At 45.8% G+C, this 20100-nt stretch overlaps 2 protein-coding genes across 4 annotated transcripts in view; one reads left to right on the top strand and one right to left on the bottom strand.

Annotated features, from left to right (window-relative positions):
* LOC307023845 (uncharacterized protein) overlaps nucleotides 1–20100 on the bottom strand; it is a 46547-nt gene that overhangs the window by 21915 nt on the left and 4532 nt on the right. The window lies entirely within an intron of this gene.
* Nucleotides 11122–13851, top strand: LOC307025065 (uncharacterized protein). The gene is made up of 3 exons (XM_079659649.1): nucleotides 11122–11474; nucleotides 11871–12497; nucleotides 12610–13851. The coding sequence occupies exons 1-3, from the start codon at nucleotides 11183–11185 to the stop codon at nucleotides 12693–12695; spliced, it is 1005 nt and encodes a 334-aa protein (XP_079515775.1). The 5' UTR covers nucleotides 11122–11182; the 3' UTR covers nucleotides 12696–13851.

Below are 20100 nucleotides of genomic sequence, written 5' to 3'. Positions count from 1 at the left end.
AAGTTTGCTGATATGTCAGTAGGACAAACAATCTGCCTTGGAGATTTCAGGAGGATATTAGCACAACAGACTTCCAGCCATGACGTAAAGAGAGTTGAGGAAAGATCAGGAACAGTAACAATGAACGATAACCAGCCTATCTCTTCCAACAACATACACAGCTTGCTGAGCTTGGCAATGAGAGCACATTTCCCACAGACGGGAGGAGGTTACGGCTCACTGTCTTTCACGTTCACACCTGGGGAGGCCGCAGCAACCATGTTGCTCAGGTCACGCCAACAATACATAGTAGCTACTGACTGTAGTCCAGAAAATAGTGACCAACATATGCAGATGTTCCATAAAGCAATATTGGCAGCAGTACCTGCCGAGATTAAAGCTCTTATGGAGGACAACCCAGAAGTTGATCTACTAAACACGCAGACATGGGAGCGTCATCTGGGCCATCATGTAGGAAAATTTAACAAACAACTTACAAAGAATAAAACTGAGGAAGAAGAGTTAAGAGTGCAACTACTCCGTGCTCAGCTAGAAATAGCCCGTAAAACAGTTCAAAATGAGAAGAAAAGTGCCAAACAGCTGATTGTTCATCCTGTGGGGCCGGCAGAGCAGGCACCGGGTCCGCAAAACCCAAAGGAGGGTTTTCCCAACCAAGGTCCATTCTATAACCAGCCCCAATACGGCTACAATAATGGTTTTCAGCAATGGAGGGGCGGGTTCAGAGGCACGGCTAAAGGTTTGGGAAGGGGTGGAACAGCTCCTGGAGTGATCCAATATCAGCAGAACGGGTGCTACATCTGTGGACAGGCCACCCACTGGTACAGGCGATGCCCACAAAGAGGGCGGGGACAGAGGGGGCAGGGACAAGGGAACAGAGCAGACATGCAGTATGTCCAGAAACCCCATGAGGCAGCCCCACAGGCCCAACACCAAGACCAGGGTCACGTTGCACCAAATATGATGGCTGCTCCCTATGGCCAGTTTGTCCAGTACGAACAAGACTGTTACCCACCACAATGAGGTCGCCCAGGGAACCCTGAATGTACGGGCCTGGCGGACCCTTACATGGACATGACTGTAGAACACGCGAAATTACCGTTCCTTGTTGATTCAGGAGCTCGATATTCAACTATCAACTCCCCCGTTTTTAACACATCCAAGTCCAGTAATACGGTCTCAGTCATAGGGTTTTCGGGAGGAATAGAGCAGGTGCCGCTCACTACGCCATTACCCACCAGAATAGCGGGCCAGCTATTTCTTCATCAGTACATTTTGGCACCCCAAAGTCCGGCTAACCTCATGGGGCGGGATGTTCTTATCAAAGCTAACGCCTCGATCCTCTGTTCCCCCGACGGACTAATAATATCATTCCCAAATGGCACTCGCCTCAATTGTTCACTGTCAACCATAAAGTCAGCTTCTCAAATGATGTTGGCCCAATCCACTGCAGCAGAAGCAACTCAGCAGGCCACTATATACTGGGGGTTGCTCGACCGGCCCCAAGACAACACACCAGGACTATTTTCCATTTTTCAACAATGGAAGCCGTGGATTAACCTCCTCAGGCCTTATGGTTCCCCTCCAGATCCTCCCCATCTGACGCTGAATTATGATAGAATGGACGACCAAAGTTATGCATATGCGTATGACGCAGAGGTGGCTATGTCCATTTGGGACGTAGCCACAACCAATTTATTTATGGGTCAAGCGGGGGTGGCTGCATCTGTTGAACTCACTGATGAGCAACTCTATTGGTACCGTATGTCAGCTGAGGCCACACCACACATTTCATTAGCTATCAGGAGGGGCTATGAAGCCAGGGAACTTGGTCCTATGGTAAAGACACTGCTAGAAGTCGAGGATTGGGAACCAACACAAATAGCAGCACTCACATACTCTCCCTCACACAAGGCTTATGCTCTAAAAATCTGCACACAAGAATGCATCTTCATGGAGAGACACGAAGTGGAGAGACATCACGGTAGAGAAAAGACTGACCATTCATTTACTGAAGACATGTTGCGTGACCTCCCACCTGACCTGTGGGCATCTGACTCTCATGACGTAGGTTTCTGCTCAAAGGCTGCACCAATAACATTTGAAGTGAGTAGCACTATGCCTGTATATCAACCACAGTACCCTGTTAAACCACAGGCCAAAGGGGGAATCAGCAAGGCAGTTGAGGGTCTGAAGAGAGCAGGGGTGTTGGAACCCTCACAAAGCGAGTGGAACACTCCAATACTCCCGGTATCAAAACCTAGCGGGGAGTACAGAATGGCTCATGATTTAAGGACCATTAATGCTATTACAACTACAGCTCTGGTACCAGTGCCTAACCCATACACGGCTATTTGTAATATCACACCTGAACATACCTGGTTCACCTGTATTGATCTGGCCAACGCTTTCTTCTGCATACCCCTGGCGGAGAAGATGAGGCCTATTTTTTCATTTACAATGGGAGGGGAGAAACTACAGTACACGAGACTGCCCCAAGGCTTCAGTCTGTCTCCAGGAATATTTAACAAAATACTCAGGGAACAGCTAGATGGCGTTTCATTACCAGAGGGGGTGGTGTTGATCCAGTATGTAGATGACCTTCTCATTGCAGCACCCTCCGCAGCCTCTTGTTTAGAGGCCACCAGGAACCTACTGGTTCGCCTCCATGCAACAGGGTTCAAGGTCTCCAAGAAAAAGCTACAATGCACCCGTAAAGAGGTGACATTTTTGGGCAGAGTTATCTCTCCAGCAGGTACGGGCATGTCAGCAACACATCAGGAGGTTATATTGCATCACCCAAAACCCAGGACAGTCAAAGACATGTTATCTTTTCTGGGTCTCACAGGCTACAGCAGACACTATATCCCAGAGTATAACCCAAGAACAGCTGTACTGAGGACACTGATCAATGAGAAAGGCATGCGCAATCTCACTGTCACACTGGACTGGACACAAGCTGCAGAAGCTGCGTTCATTTCTCTCAAACAATCCATGTCCCAGGTCACCTCTCTCGCCTCTGCATCCTATGCATTGCCATTTTTCCTTGATGTTTCTGAAAATGAGAACACAGTAAATGGTGTTCTATTTCAGAAAAAGGGGGGATGTAGGTCAATACTGATGTACATTAGTGTCACACTGGACAGAGTGGAGAACAGGGAACCTCCATGCACAAGACATGCGGCAGGTACAGCACGTATCTTAAACAAAATTTCACACATTGTGATGAGACACCCTTTGACAGTACTGACAACACATAGCATTGTCTCTTTTGTGAACTCAAGTGCATTCACAATGACTTCCACAAGACAGACCAGGTGAAAACTCTGACGCAACCACACATCACCTACACACATGAAGGAGTTAACAGCGCAGACACCATTGGCAGCGGAGAACCCCATAGGTGTGAGGAAAGAATCATCCAGGATGTGAAGCTAAGAATAGATCTCAGAGACGAGCCTATGCCACATGCAGAAAACCTGTTCACAGACGGCTGTTGTTTTAGACACCCCACCAAAGGGCTCCAAGCGGCCTACGCAGTCGTGAGTCAAAAAGCTGAGGGAGAGTTTGAAGAAAGATCAACAGGAGAAGTAACAGGGAAAGTCTCAGCACAGTTGGCAGAAGTAATGGGAGTCATTGCAGCATTAGAGCTATCAAAGGGAAAAGATGTAAACATCTATACAGATTCAGCATATGTTCATGGTGTCATACATGTGGAGATGCGCCAATGGATGCGAGCAGGATTTGTAACATCCACCAATACTCCCATCAAACACGAGAAACAGATCAAAAGGCTTGCAGAAGCAGTAATGTTACCCAACAAACTAGCTTTACTTAAATGTAAAGGTCACAGCACGGTGGACAACTATTTGGCTTGGGGTAACAATGCAGCAGACAAGGCAGCTAAAGCCAGAGCAGGGTATATACCCCAGTTTCAAATGCTGGTCTTAAAATCTGCTGACTTACTGCCCGCAGTAACAGATGATACTCTTAAAGAAGCTCAAGCAACAGGGTCTCCTCAAGACAAGACAGTATGGTTAGACAGAGGAGCTACCAACAAAGACGGGATATGGTACTCCCCAGATGGGAGACCAGTGATACCCCCAGGATGGATAAGATCAATGCTTAAAGAAGCACACGGCCCAACACATTGCGGCAAAACTCAAATGAACAGACACCTGACTCACTGGTGGCACCCCTACCTACCTGACATGATAGCTAATTACCTAGAGGAATGTGTAATTTGCTTAACCCATAACATCAGAGCCACTGTAAAACCGCACCAGGGAAAGTTTCCTTTACCTAAGATGGCAGGAGAAGAAATCATAATTGACTACACTGACATGATTGACAAAGTAAGAGGGTTCAGATACTTACTAGTTGTAGTCGATGCATACACAGGTTGGCCAGAAGCTATGCCATGCAGGAGAGAAGATGCAGACTCAGTGATCAAGTTCTTAGTCACTCATTACATTCCACTACATGGGTTTCCTAGGAAAGTGAGGTCAGACAATGGCAGCCATTTCAAGAACCACGACCTACGCACAGTAGAACAGTCTTTAGGACTAAGACACAGTTTTGGAGCTGTCTATCACCCCCAATCTCAGGGAAAGGTAGAAAGGATGAACCAGAACATCAAACAGAAACTCAGCAAAGCATGTGAGGAGACAGGCATGAAATGGTTAGAGGCCTTGCCTCTGGCTCTCATGTCAATTAGGAGCTCTATAAACAGAGGGACAGGCTTCTCCCCATTTGAGCTGACACATGGCCATCAGTTTCCTGGCCCAGGAGCCTTGAGTGTAGGAAAGGAAGTAGAGGTCCTGAGTCCGAAACCTTATTTCCAGCAGCTTAAGGGATTGGTGTCAGGATTTTCCACACAGGTTGCTGATGCCAAAGGGGGACCCGAAAAACACGAGGCCAACACAGCGGAGTTCGTCTGGCTGAAGGTCATCCGGCCCAAGTGGCTCAACCCCAGGTTCACCGGCCCCTACAGAGTGACCCAGCGGACATCCCATGCTGTCCGCCTAGAAGGAAAGGGGGACATCTGGTACCACTGGAGCCAGTGTGCAGCGGGGAAATCACCTGGAAGGACCCTCGACGACATCCGGACGGACCTGGCTATCATCAACGCGGACATCCCTACAGCAGACGACTTGGAAGCAGGCATCAGCGGACTGGAGGAGAAGGACCTCGCGGACATCCCTACAGCAGACGACTTGGAAGCAGGCATCAGCGGACTGGAGGAGAAGGACCTCGCGGACATCCCTACAGCAGACGACTTGGAAGCAGGCATCAGCGGACTGGAGGAGAAGGACAACAAGGACATCCCTACAGCAGACGACTTGGAAGCAGGCATCAGCGGACTGGAGGAGAAGGACAACAAGGACATCCCTACAACCGACAGCCCAGAAGTCGCCATCAGCGGGCCGGAGCACGAAGACACAGGACTTCACGGGAAGACAGAGGAACCTGCTCCCCTCTGATCAGGTTGCTATAAGCTACACATAGCACCTCATTTAATAACCCATTTTTTGAGGGAAGTGGTATCTTAACCCACAGTTTAAAGTTCTTTTAATAACCCATTTTTTGAGGGAAGTGGTATCTTAACCCACAGTGTAAAGTTATTTTAATAACCCATTTTTTGAGGGAAGTGGTATCTTAATCCACAGGTTAAAGTCATTTATTAACCTATAAGAAGACTCCATTTATAAACCCAAATTTAGGGAGTTGTTTTCTAAAAAAAAAAAAAAATCTATATTTAAGGGATTTGTCTTTCTTTTTACCTCATGTGATACTGACACAGGGACCAAAACCTCTCAGAGAACAATAGAAAATGTCTGAAGGAGCCCTGAATTTCCTGATAACCTGTTGGTCACTACTAGTGTTAGGAGTAATAATCTACTTGTTCGCCCTGCTGTATGTACATTGTAACCTTTAAAATCATGGTTGAGTGACCCAGTGGTTCACCGCATTTTTTAATAACTTGGGGGTTAGAATAGACGTATACTGACACTAGAAGGGTTGGAGCTCACAGTATAACTATGTATGGTTACTGGAAATGGTTGGCAGGATTAGCCCTGGTTTCTACTGTGATTGTTACCATTATTTTAATCTTATGTGATTCCATTGACCACCCAGACTCCACTCCTCCGCCAAATGAATCCGTAACTAGAGTCAAACGGGGCCATTATGAGACAGTGGTTACCCCAATGTCTCCTAGACAAACCTTCACTCTCCATGCAGGTAGTGATGGAATAATACAACTCGACTTGTGCAAAATTGCCCCCTGCAGAAGCCTCGACCGTACCTATTCCTACCTAGCCAAATATGTCTGCTTAGCCCCTGCGGTATGTAACAAAACCGTCACAGATACGGTTAAAGGTGCTCCTTACATTTACAGAGGCAGTACATACAGGACCAAAGGCGACCCTGCTGTGTCCGTCACATACACATACGGGTGCACCTGCGAGTCCTGGTCCGGTGTCCTAGCAAATTCGGGTCCTGATGACTGGGGATACATGCCACCTTACCGATCGGCGGAAATCGTTAGATCCCTCAAACATAGAATGAAAGTGATTAGGAGAAACCCAAACGTCCCATGCGTTGTCAGGTTTTGTAATCCCGTACGCATAACGCTAAAAAATGTAGTGCTCTCCGACGCTGGACTTTATGTCCTCGCGGTACATGCAGGGGGGGGTTCGCCACAAGGCCTCTTCGAAATTAAAGTTAAACCTAAGGTGGAACGAAACCTTCCTCGGGCAGCATCTAATATTAAATACCTGTCTAAAATTACATGTACGGATAAATGCACGGGGGATTATAGCCAACTTCAACCTCTAGACGTCATCCAAATGGCCACAGGATACACAGATGACAACCTATGGTTAAAATGGGTTGCCCAAACAGCCCAAGAACAAATGGCCGGGGATTGTCTAGCCTGTGCTACGGCCCGCCCGCAATTAGCCACTGACCCTGCGCCCCTGTTTCCCACAGATACCTGGGGGTACAACTGTATGTTACAACTGACTAGGATGGCCAGCCCTCCTAACTGTACCACCCTAGCCAAAGTTTTCCCTCCAATTGATAATGACACTAGGACAGGCCCATTTACGCCTGACAAAGGCGCCGGTGGGTACACATGTTTTTCCATGGTTCAGAAATCCCCACGTTTTGACCTAGGAAATGTCTCTCCGGATTGGTGTAACCTCACCCTGTCTAGCACTAATATAGGACATTGGGCCAGAGCTGGGCTCTACTATTATTGTGGGGGTCACCGCCTGTTCACCCGTATTCCCGAACTATCTGTAGGATTGTGTGCTATGGTGCGCCTCCAGGCACCCCTAATGTTATTAGGCAAAAAACTGGGGCTCACGGACCCTAAAGACACACTTAATACCAACCTAATCACTCGACGTAGGAGACACGCGCTGTCCAAACGCCACGCCCCGGGCTCCTTCGATTTGTCTGTCGACTCTCCCACCTACATCGATTCCATCGGAATCCCACGAGGGGTCCCTAACGACTACAAACTAGCTGATCAAATCGCTGCAGGGTTTGAAAGTTTGCCAATTATCTCTGCCTTCTTCCCTGTGACCCCTATCAAAAATGTAGAAAGGATCAACTATGTACATTACAACATACTCCGATTGGCCAATCTCACTAGGGACGCGGTAGAGGGCCTGGCTGAACAATTGGGTCCAACATCCCTTATGGCTGTGCAAAATAGGATGGCGTTGGATATGCTTCTTGCAGAGAAGGGTGGAGTTTGTGCAATGTTTGGGGAGATGTGCTGCACATTTATTCCCAATAACACGGCTCCAGACGGTTCCGTCACAAGGGCTTTGGAAGGCCTTCGCACCCTATCTAAAACTATGCATGAACAATCAGGGGTACAAAATTTCTTAGAGGAGTGGTTCGCTAACATGTTTGGTCAATGGAAAGGTTTAATAATGTCTCTCTTTGTTTCTGTAGCTACTTTTGTGGCCATTTTAATAACATGTGGTTGTTGTTGTGTGCCGTGCATCCGCTCCTTGTGTGTCAAACTTATCATTTCCACCATTGAAGGAAAAGCTGCTCCTCCCCCACTGTACCAAATGCCCTTGTTGGCATATGCGGAGGGAGAGGACGAGTATGATGATTCGGCAAACAAGGACACAATTTTTTAACATAGTTTGGTCTTTCTTAACTGTCATTGGAGGTTGTTTTCTGTTCCCAAAGGTTTAATGAAGGGGGACAGACACAGTATTAAAGAAGGACAGTAGTTTTGTTTCAAATGTCTTATGTGTGTTGGTCTCGTTAATGCGAGACCAAAAGGGGGAAATTGAAGGATTATTTGAATTATTTGAAGTATTAAAGTAACGGGGTATGACAGGAAAGTAAAATCTGGTATATTCATTTTGGTGTCACCTTATATATGTTCATGTGTGTTAAATTTGAAGGGACAAAGTATCCTTTCCTCCCCCAATATATTGAGGTAAATTCTGTGTGTTTAGAGAGAGATGGGAGCAGGGGACATCCTTATTTGGGAATAAGACCAAGGCTCTGGAATGCTTCCCCTCGTAAAAAAAGGGGGGTGCGTGACACAATCTTGTAGCAGATGTGTATGTGTTTTCATTGAAGTAAATATAAATGCTACATGATTACTGGTCAACTATACCTCTGTTCTTATTCTTTCATGTGTGGGTACTAAATGGCTACAAACATTGTGGAGAAATTAGCTTAAACATCTTTTATTACTCTATATGAAATGGAAGCAGTTTTTATGACAGGGACGAGAGAGGTGGGGGAGGAAGCCGCATTCCGAGGAGTTTCAGCATATCAATTGTCAGGGGAATCGACTTGTTTTCAATAGAGGTGTGTGGTTGGTTATTTTGTATTAATAATAACAGTATGTGTAAAGGAAGCTGGAAATATACAATGTGAAACCTTTTATTTGAAGTAAAGATGTGAACAATAGCTCAAACAAATGGAGGGGCTATAGGACAAATGAGTGTGTTCTCCATAGGTAAGCCTGTGTGAAGTTTGACTATTTGAAAAGCATCTCTAATACTGCTTAAGAGCATAGGTAACGTGTTCCTCGTTATTATTGAGAGGAAAGTAATTAACATGTATTACGTATATTTAGCCAACTATAACAACTATATCTTAAAACATACTTTTAACTTGTGTGTGGTAACCTGAAGGGGGGGGGGGAGATGGACCCAGGGACAAAGGGCCATAAACGGGGTGGGGGGCTGGCTACAAGATGTGAGCGGGGTTTCTTCTGCTGTGTCGCACTGATTGGGTACGACAGGCCATGTCTTGGTCTCTGCCAATAAGATGACCTCGGGGGGAAAGCCCGCTCACACCCCTTCCTGTGTTTTTAGTATGAAACACTGTGTTTTCTCGGGGTTCATTCTCTTTTTCTTCAGGCTGACCAGGAGGGTAGGACAGAGAAGGAGCAGGAAGTACTTCCTTTGTCTTTGTGTTTGTATGTGTATTTTGGGCTGTTACTGTATATCATTAAAGCAAGATTATTGTTTAACTTGTATTCTGGTGTTTCTTAATCCCTTCCTTTTTTACGAATTCACCCAGCTTAGCAAACGACACGCGGAGACGAGGTTGGTTTTCAACATCCTCCAAATCTCCAACACCTTGTACGTAACTGCGAAACCAAAATGTTCCCAAACCGGAGACTTCAATGATGCTGGAAGATTTTCGAGCTCAACTTTATCTGCGTTCGCCATTTCGACAGTTCCTCAAATTACTGACAAACTTTTAACGCATCCCTGTGGCCAGCTCTCATCGTATGCCTCTCGTCCAATGAAATGACTTAGTCGCTCTATGACGCATTGAACCCAATGTGAGCAAATTACTCTGAATGCTGCGACGCAGCACCTGAGATAACTTCCAAAAACGTGTTCATGTTCTCAATTTTTTACGTTTAACGTTATATTCGTTCGAATACGTATGCCGTTACACCCTTACTGTCTACCTTTCTCTTTTTTGAGCACGCCATTTGAAAGTATGACTGTTTCTCTCTTCTTGTCTCGTCTCTGTGTGTGTGTTTGAATCTATAGTGCTCACTGACTGCACCGATTTGATTGGCTGAGTAAAAACATTAAACAATAACTTTAACAATAACAATAACTTTTTTAAACCTTTTTATCTTTATGTTTTAAAACACTTTAAAAAAAATGTTTTTACATTTTCAACATCGTGGATAAGTCCTTATATGCTCCCGGCAACAGACTGCACGTCAACTTTACCTCCTTATTACACTAAGGACTCAGCCCTACTTTAGTGGGAACAATGAGTCTGCGTCTTTGATGCGCACAGGCGGATGATGCTGGGATGCAATGTAGACAGGAATAAACGCAGATCATCCTCTGGCTGCAGCCTTGACCGGTACTTGCTTTTGATCAAAGTCAATGCAGAAAACCTGCACTCACACAGGTAGGTGGAGGTGAAGGGAATGAGAACTTTTACAGCCTTTTTGGCGAGGTGGGGGAACTCTGTCTCCACAGACAGCCAAAAGTGACCCACATTTTCTACCAGACGCTGTCTCCTTTCTCACTTTAGGTAACTTCACAAAAAATCGATCCATGTTGCCGGTAGGGTGACCACCCGTCCCGCGTAGCGCGTGCACGCACAGCGTTTGAACCCCAATTCATGCGTCCCGCAAATTGAGACCATGTCACGCATAATCAATGCTTGCTCAAAAAAGAATTGCTCGCTCTAGCTTCTTGAGCTCTTGGCAGCCAAACTAGCATTACTTGAGACTAGTTCAGCACGCTACAGTTGCCACACCCACCCCCCAGTATAACTGCTGACTAGGTTGTCAAATTTTGCGTCGTCGTCATGACAGCAAACGGCCGCACGCGCGGCGACAGACGCTGTGCAAAAGACTTCCGGCGGAAATGAAGTGCATTTGTGTAGGGTTATGCCGCGCTACCCGTGGTTTTGTCGCGTGAACTTGTCTATAGAAAATGGCGTCTGAAGCACCAGTAAGTAAAAAGAGAAGGTGTGGGTACAGGAAAGAGTGGGAGAGGGAATATGTGTGGCTGAAGGCTGTTGAGGGGGATAGTGAGAGGGTTTTCTGTGACATTTGCAAAACGTCCTTCTCAATCGGACATACGATGTCAAACGACACAGACTGACTGACACACACAAGAAAAATGTCCAACAAAAAGAGACATCGAAATCTATGGATGCTTTCCTCCGACCCAAAAACGACTGTCTAGCTGACAAAGTCACTGCTGCAGAGGTGACGAGTGTGTATCACACTGTCCAACACGCTACATCATATCGAGCAGGAGATTGTGACATAAAGCTAGCCCCAACGATTTATCCGGACTCGGACATTGCCAAGAGGATGGCCTGTGGTCGGACGAAGGCAGAAGCTATTGTCACTGATGTGCTTGCCCCTGCCTCTGTCGAAGATTGTTTCAAAGTCCTCAAAAGACCACTACATGAGCAACGAGAGGCAACAACTAAAGGTACATTTAAAGTTATGTTCATGGATGTAATATTGTGTTAGCTATTTATCTGACGTTAGCTAACTGATGTCTAATCATATTGATATTCTTCTACTATGTTAAAAGTCAACGTTTCCTTCACTTCAATGAAATTAAATAGCATCAGTAGCCAACGCAAACATAAAGGCTAAAGGCTCTTCCGTGCCTTTGTGAAACCAGGCTCTGTGTACCTTATATGATTTCACAAAAAAAAGCAACTATGATTTTTGAAAAGATGTAGGCCTAAATAATTGTATAGATTATATTTATATAAAATCAATAATGATCAAAACAGTAAAGTAGTGTCTTGTATATTTGTAATAATCTGTTTTTAGAGAATCTCTCTCAAGTTCACCCCATCTGTGTGTGTCTCCACAGCCCACACGCCATTCTTCTCAGTGGCTTCAGATGCCTCCAATCATGGGACCACCAAGCTCTTCCCACTGTCAGTGCGTTACTGGACGCCAGACTTGGGAGTACAGACGAAGGTCATTGATTTCTATGATGACAGTGATGAAACATCTTACGCGATCCACAACCAGATAGTCACCAAGCTGGAGGAAAACGGACTGGGACTAGACATGATATCTGCGTATAGTGCTGACAATGCTAGTGTGAATTATGGGAGATACAACTCTGTCTTCCAGAAACTGAAAGAGAACAACAGTTCTATTTTGAAGGCAAACTGTGTGGCCCACATCGTTCACAACAGTGCAAAACACGCAGGAGATCGGCTAAATATCGACATAGAAAATGTTGTCAACAAGACCTTTAGCCACTTCTCCTCATCTGCCAAACGCGTTGAGGAACTTAAGTCAGTTCACACCTTTGTGGAGATAGAGTACCAGTCCCTGCTTAGACATGTGCCCACAAGATGGCTGAGCCTGTGGCCTGCAGTGAAGAGGCTTCATGACTGCTGGGCTCCTATCAAGGCCTATTTTCTCTCATTGGGAGAGGAACAGTGCCCAAAGTCACTATGGCGGCTGTTCAGGGATGACCAGGATGGTGAGGGCAACCCCCTTGAATTACAAGTAATTATTTTGAATTGCATTCAACAGGGATAAGAGAAATTATGATAATGCAAAGAGTGATCATTGACTCATCTTACTTCTTTTAGGTTTACCTGTCCTTCCTCAGCAATGCGCTGAAGATTTTCCACGACACTGTGCTGGTGCTGGAGCGAGAAGATGGGACTGTCTGTGAGCTCTACGATATGATGTTCACCCTAAAAACCAAGCTACAGCAACGACAGAGTGATGGTTTCTTTGGGGCCCAGACGGGTGTACTCTTCCAGGAGTTTCCAGACAGGCAGGCAGCTGTGCTCAGAGAGGATATGTGCAACTTCTACCAGTCCTCTCTCACTTACCTGGAGCAGCGCTATGACTTCTCAGACTCCAACTACCAGAAGAAAGTGGCTAGCCTGGCACTACAGAAGAGCCCATTCAACTTCACCCATCTCTGTGAAGCTGTAGAAGTCCTGCAGCTAAGCAAGCAATTGGACATGGATGCACTATATGATGAGTATTGTGTTGTTCTGCCACACCAACAGGCCATTGTGCAGTCAGAAGCTTCAGTCGTTGAGAAGTGGGCCACCTTACTCAAGCACACACACACACCAAACATGACAGCATTAGCTTCTTTCCTCTTGAGTGTACCAATCACCAATGCTTCAGTGGAGAGGGTCTTTTCACTGATGACAGGATGCTGGACAGACACAAGGAACAGATGTTCGGTAAACCTCATCAAGTCAGAAATCCAGGTGAAGAGCAACTTCACATTCAGTTGCAAGGACTTCTACTCTTATGTAGTGAAAGAGAAGGCTCTCCTCAATGCTGTACGCTCCAACAAGAAATACAAGTTCAAGAAGAAACCTGAAGAAAACTAGTTAATATCCCATTTCTCTAAGATGTAGTTTGATTGATTTTGAACATTGGTGGACTGTTTACAGGGTTGCAAATTTACCATTTTTAGGTTACAGTTGCCTTTTAGGTGAAAATGTCATTGTTCTGCATAGGATTTTATGTTGGCAACTTTTTGCATTGTTGTCACCTTGTGATGTTGATGGGTTCGCACTCCTGTGTCTATACTGAAAAAACATTTGGAACCTTCTCATGAATGTTGCTTGAAGTGAATAAATTGCTTAAGTTAAATAGCATTTGCCAATTCATTGTTCAAAATGTTATGAATCTTTATTTAGAAAGAAATACACATTGGTGGCCTATTGATGGACATACATCAGATATTACACATGTCTAGTGGAATAGGGCACTATTAATGTACTATGTAAGATGGTATGTGCTAGAAATAGGTAAACCACTTCCGCGCCGGGCAGTGTCCCACATTGTCCCTCAGAAACATACCCCTTGTTCCCCCTTGGGCTTCTTAGCAGGTGGTCACCCTAGTTGCCGGTCGCAAAAAGTTAGCTGAAGTTAACTAGTGTAGGGCCGATAAATGGGCGTCGGAGGCGGTGTGTTTAGTATGGAACTTAGGTTTACAGAGGAAATAATCATTTGCTACCTGCTACTGTCAAGCTAGAATGATAACAACAACAAGGTACACTCTCTAACAGGTCTGTGGTGCAACACACACTATATACCACGGTGAATTATGTCTCATAATGTTCCACCACACAAGCTACATTTCACTGTTTCTCGTTAATTGTTTCCCTCCCCTGAAGCTCTCTTGCGTCCCCCTGGGGAGGCGCGCCTCACACTTTGAAAACCGCTGGTTTAGACGATCTCCGTTTAATCACTGACAGACAGGGGCGGACTGGCCATTGGGAATACCGGGAGTTTTCCCAGTGGGCCGGTGCTGTGCGTGGGCCGGGTGGCCCAAAAAAATAAATAATAATAATTGTTTTGCCTAAATCCTACCGGCCTACATTTGTAAGTGTTCCGGCGACTCCCTTTTTTTTTTTTTTTTGCTTACCTAAATCCTACCGGCCCACATTTGTAAGTGTTCCGGCCACTAACTGGAGGGGTGTGGCCGGAACACTTACAGCTCCGTAGCAGCTGTCACTTTGCAGTGAACGATCAGGAGTGAGTGACTGAGAGATCTAGCTGGCAGTTGCTTACAGATGGATAAACAAGCTCCAAAACGTAAAGGCGTTTTTGTATAGTTTGTGTATACAGTATGCAGTATTGTAGCAAGCCCTGGGTTCAGAGGGAGAGGCTTGCATAGGGGAGGGAGGGGGACTGGCTGTACCTGTAGGATAGAAAAGGGGGAAGTGACGTCTGACTCAGAGATCGCGCGGCTGTGGAGAAGAACGCGTTGCCCACATTCTGTTACTGAGTTTAGACTAGTTAGCTAGCAGGTTTATTGTTTTGGGTGCAGTCACTTTTGCCTCCACTTGCTGTTCAAATAAATGTTGAAAGAAAAAGTCAATCTGTTTACAGTTCTGTTTCATATGGGTGTTGAGAGATTTAGTCCCTAATTTTGCTCTCAAAGTGCACCAGATTTACGCATTTAACTTTTGACAAGATTTTAATTCAACTTCAATCTTCCCGGGGGAGCATGCCCACGTACCCCCCTAGAGGAGGTGAGGTCCACCCACCTGCCCACACCCCCTGTTAAATTGTCTCACCCACATTGAGGATGCTTCCTACGCTCATGTTTTATTCCATGCGTCAAGTCAGGCAAATTGGGTCAATTGGGTTATTGCATCAATGATCTGTTAACATTCAAATCAATAAATATATGCTGTAACTATTTTTGCTTTAGGCAACTCAAGGGCTCAGGTAATGTGATTACTATATGAATAATGGTCCAAAATAACATTAAATGCATAGGGATATTTGTTAAGTAACATACTTTCATCGCCGGCCGGCCGATACATACTGCACATTAAGTGGGCCTGTCTGTCAATTAATCCCCGGGCCACTTTTTCCCCCCAGTCCTGCTGACAGATATAACAAATCAGTCTTGTATTCAGTTCCCCTCACAATGACTCTTCTCACGTGGAACCTTTACAGAAAGGGCCATAAAGCGTGAGGGACACAATATGAAGGGGGAAGTCACTATAAAAATAATACTCTGAGCACAGCGAGTACACTTCAGAGGCTCCGCCCACTGATCTCCGACCATGTCAGGTATTGAACATTCAATAAATGACGAACACAGAATTTGTGTGATTATACAAAATGATTTACAAATAAACACCACTGCATATTTACAACTGTTACAGAAGCCCATACTCACAGGTATGCGGGACAAGAAGTCTGTGTTGCTTTTTCCTGGGCGATATTTCAGAATTATGTTGAAATCAGATGTCCAGTTGCGTTCAGGTTAGCTATGCTCAGGACATAAGTGACAGGATTATTATCACTGTAACTGTAAAAGAAGGAGCATAAAACAAATAATCTCTAAATTTGTATTTATATCTCTCACAGGCTCCGCCCTCTACTGGACTCTATGGGTACTACTTTATCATGCAAGCATTCACCTACTGAGATTTCTATAGACGTAGCCGGCCCCGGGGCGGGCCTACCTGAATGCGTGCGCATCTCACCTTGGTATAAAAGGAGGCCCCGCCTCCTGACCATCCTCCTTTACTCTTCAGCGAGCGGAGGTGATAGCCTAGCACTGAGTCCGAGACTTATTTTTTGAGAGAAAGGAAGAAAGAGAAAGAAAGAAAACAAGTATTTTTTGAAATCGTACCCTGGCTTAAATAGCGGGCGCAGATCCCCCAGATGCCCCCGCCTCACCAGGTCAGAGCGATTATTGGGCTGCAAGGCCGAATAAGTAGCTTGGTCCACGGGCCTTGCCCCAGATCTGGTTCCCGTACAATGGTGTGATGACGTCGCATGGCATTTTTCCAAAGAGGACTGTGTTGATCTCCTGGGAGCCCCCTTCTTTACGGAAGGGCTCTATGGATTGATCTCCTTGCTCACGGGATAAGGAGTAATTGCAGCGTGGCTGATTCTTGCCCATCCCCAGCGGAAGGAACACTGTCCTACACTCCCCACCCCCGCTGTAATCCCCAGTATAGGGAGCAAGCAGGTGGGCGTGTGCACGTGAGTAGAATAAACCGTGTGCTGCATAGCCGCGGGAAGTAGGGGTGCTGGGGGTGCTGCAGCACCCCCTGTTGGCGAGTGGTGTACATATGAAAAATTGAGTGACCACCTAAATAAAAATGATTAAACTACATAAATTAGTTTTGAAATAATTAAAATAAAATGAGCTGTATACAGTAGCATATAATAGTCATAGCATATATTTGTATCAGTCGGGCGGCTTGAATTTATTTTCCAAATAAATAAAATCCGAGTCATCTAGGTCGTAGCTTGTGGGATAGTGACGTAATTGACGTGACACACACACTGTAAAGTGACAACTTTCTAGAATGGCGCAAAAAAGGATTTTGGATTTTTTTCTCCAACAAACAACCCAATAAAAAGAGTGAACCACCACTCCTCAGCCCACCACCTCTACAACTAGAGTAATATGACACAGAAGAGACTGACACATTTGACTTTGATGCATGTCCATAGTAACATTTTGGACAATGTGGATGTATCTGCTCTAATGAGGGTCTTCATTAGTGCCACCCCAGAGAGGAAGGCTACATTTAGAGTTTTGTGAAGCCCCAACATAAGGTAAGACGATATTTTCCTTTAATGCTGCTGCCGCTGTGCAGTGTTTTGCCTTGTCAATCAGTTAAAATTGAATTCATAGTTTTATTAATATTGTAAATAATATGTTCTGACTATTTGTAATGTTATATAGGTTTGCAAGACCCATAGTTAGCATGTGGGCATGTGCAGCTGTTGCTAAGTGATGTAGGTCTATAATGGTTTATTAAGCCTAACAGTTAAGGCGAGACACCCCAGGTGAATAGGGTAAAAAAATGTTACTTAAAGATATCAGCTAGAAATTTATCCAGTTAATTACCTACAATAAGGCAATTGTTTCTTGTCTTACAAGTTTTCTGAATATGCAAATGAGCCAATCATTCATTAAATATGCACATATTTTTAACACATTTCAGGAACCGAAATCTGAACTTTGGATAAAGCCAGTTTCAAAATTCTTGTTTCATTTCGTAGTCATATTAGCATCTAAGGCTTTTACAGAAGGGATTTTGGATATTTCTTTTTATCACTCAGAAACTGTCAACAGCCCTAAAATATCGATTTTCACCATGTTTTTAGGTATAAAATCTTATATAATTCAGGCTATGAATGACATATGAACAAACCTTCATAATATTGATATGAATATAACTGGAAAGTTTGGTGTATGTAAGTGCTACTAAAGTGGACATTTCGGACTCAGAGTAGGAGAAAAAACGAATTTTGAGAAAACTACCTTTAAAGATTGCAGTGTGGCGCTAGCGAAACCCTCCTGTTCTTTGAATGACAGCTCGACGCACTCCGTGAAGGACCGGTATTTCGTGTTCGGGGTCATTTGTTTCTTTTTATAATCTTGCTTCGTGCAAGTGACAATTGTTGTTTTATAAATAATAATAATAATAAAATAATAAAGTTCAATAACGTTCTTCAACCACCAGGTGTCCCTTTCTATCTGCTCTGCACCCTTATGGTGTAAATACAGCCTATCTACCAATTGGATCAAATATAAAAGCCAGCCGAGTTAGTGTTGATACTGCAAGGAGATGTATTTGGGCTGACAACCCAGGAGCATAGCGAAGGACCCGGAAGGGATCTCGGGCGGACAAGGCAGAGACCATGGAGGGGGCCTCGGGTGGACGGCCCGGGGGCAAGGCAGAGTCCACGGAGGGGCGAAGGCCACAGCGGGCGAACTCAGGGGGCCAAGCATGAGGGCGAAGGCCGCGGCACTCAGGGGGCCGGGCTCGAGGGCGAAGACCGCGGCTCTCAGGGGGCCGGGCTCGAGGGCGAAGCAGGCGGCGACAGAACAACTCCAGAGGACGGGCAGGAAGGCGCTGACGGGACATCTCTGGAGGCCGGGCAGGACCCGGTGTCAGCCAGAGAGGAACCAGAGCCGGTGGGACAGGCTTCGGCAGGATCCCCCACGGAAGAGGACCAGGAGTTGGCAGGACCCCCGGCGAGACAGGTGACGGCGGGACCTCCAATGGAACAAGACATGGGATTGGCAGGACTCACAGCGGGACCTCCAACGGCATGGGACATAGGGTTGGCAGGACCCCCGGCAGAAGAGTAGTCGGCGGGGCCTCCAACGGCACAGGACACAGGGTTGGCAGGACCCCCGGCAGAAGAGCAGTCGGCGGGACCCCCAACGGGACAGGACATGGAGCTGGCAGGACCCCCAGCGGAACCTCCAACGGCACAGGACATAGGGTTGGCAGGTCTTTTCAGCCTGTTATCAGTGGCGGCGCCAGAGTATTTTTGTTGGGTAGTCTATGGTAGGGCTAACCCATACAGTGGTGGGCCTCGAGTCAGTATTTGTAATGTAATTACATACACGCTATATCGCACCCCTTGACAGTGAAACGCCACGTGTGAGGGTTTTATTAGTCTCCTTTTATCCGCTAAATTACATCGAGACCAACAGGTGTGAGTTAAACAATACAATAGCCTATTCTGCTAATTCCACGTTGTTACAACATGCTACGCAGCGGCAGAAACAAGAAAAGTTGGCATATAGAATTGACACGGAGAGGGAGAGAGAGAGAGAGAGAGAGAGAGGGAGAGTTAGGGAGAAACAGACAGACAGACAGAGAGAGAGGGAGAGAGAGAGAGAGACACACAGACACACACAGGTAAACAGAGAGAGACAGGTACAGCACACAACAGGTGGCCTGTGTCTCTATTGTCATACAAAACACTTTTTCAAATGACCCATTATTACAAAATATATTCAAAACTCACTATTGACGTTCTCAAAACAGCGCGATCCGACGGTTGTTGTGGTTGGAAGCGAAAATGTCAATGACATGCTGGACATCCAGTGCCTTACTCCTCTGCTTATTGATAGCCAGCAGGCCCAGGTTGCTGTTCCGTGCATCACCACTGCTGTTTCTTAGATAATTCTTGATGCGACGGAGACAGGAGAAGCTGCGTTCGCAGCCAGCAGAAGTCACAGGCAGAGTCAGGAAAATGCATATGAGTCTGTGTAAATCCGTAAAGGCATCCTTGTAGGGTCGCATTAAAGCGCCTGTTCGACTTGTTGTACCTCAATGCGAGGGCGTTTAAGAACAAATCTATCCATCCGAAATATACAATTAATCCTAGAAGTTCTGCTGTCTGTCGCGCGAGTTTGGGGACTTTTCACTGTGAACGTGACATATCAGTAATGCATGACGCAGCAGACCCAACGTTTCGTTGCTCTGATTGGCTGTAGGTCTATTGAAATTGCATCCGGAGGCATTTCGATCTGACCACGGCCGTGCTGATATTATAACGCGAGAGAATTTCCACACCTTTAGTGTATAAAACTCCCCCACTACTTAGACTATTCCTTACACCCCTCTAGCATAAGCCCAAATGGTCTCAACCATATTGCGTCAGTAACGTGCACTTCAGGATCAGTTTGTGTGTTGTGGACACGACCGGTAGATTTTCGCAATCCGTGTTCTCAACATGCTTACTTTAGCATCATTTGTCATGGTCGGGCTAAGGTAGGGCTAAGCCATTTTTTGGTATGGCTATAGCCCAGAGTCCTGCACGGG

This window comes from Notothenia rossii, assembly GCF_949606895.1.
Source record: "Notothenia rossii genome assembly, chromosome: 11".
NCBI classification, from domain to species: Eukaryota; Metazoa; Chordata; class Actinopteri; order Perciformes; family Nototheniidae; genus Notothenia; species Notothenia rossii.
The sequence above is the reverse complement of the archived record's forward strand: the minus strand, read 5'-3'. Positions and strand labels throughout refer to the sequence as shown.

Coding starts and splice junctions, on each gene's coding strand:
- LOC307025065 (XM_079659649.1), top strand. CDS start 11,183: ATGGATGCTTTCCTCCGACCCAAAAACGACTGTCTAGCTGACAAAGTC. Junction 11,475..11,870: donor ACGAGAGGCAACAACTAAAG/GTACATTTAAAG, acceptor GTGTCTCCACAG/CCCACACGCCATTCTTCTCA. Junction 12,498..12,609: donor GTTCAGGGATGACCAGGATG/GTGAGGGCAACC, acceptor TACTTCTTTTAG/GTTTACCTGTCCTTCCTCAG.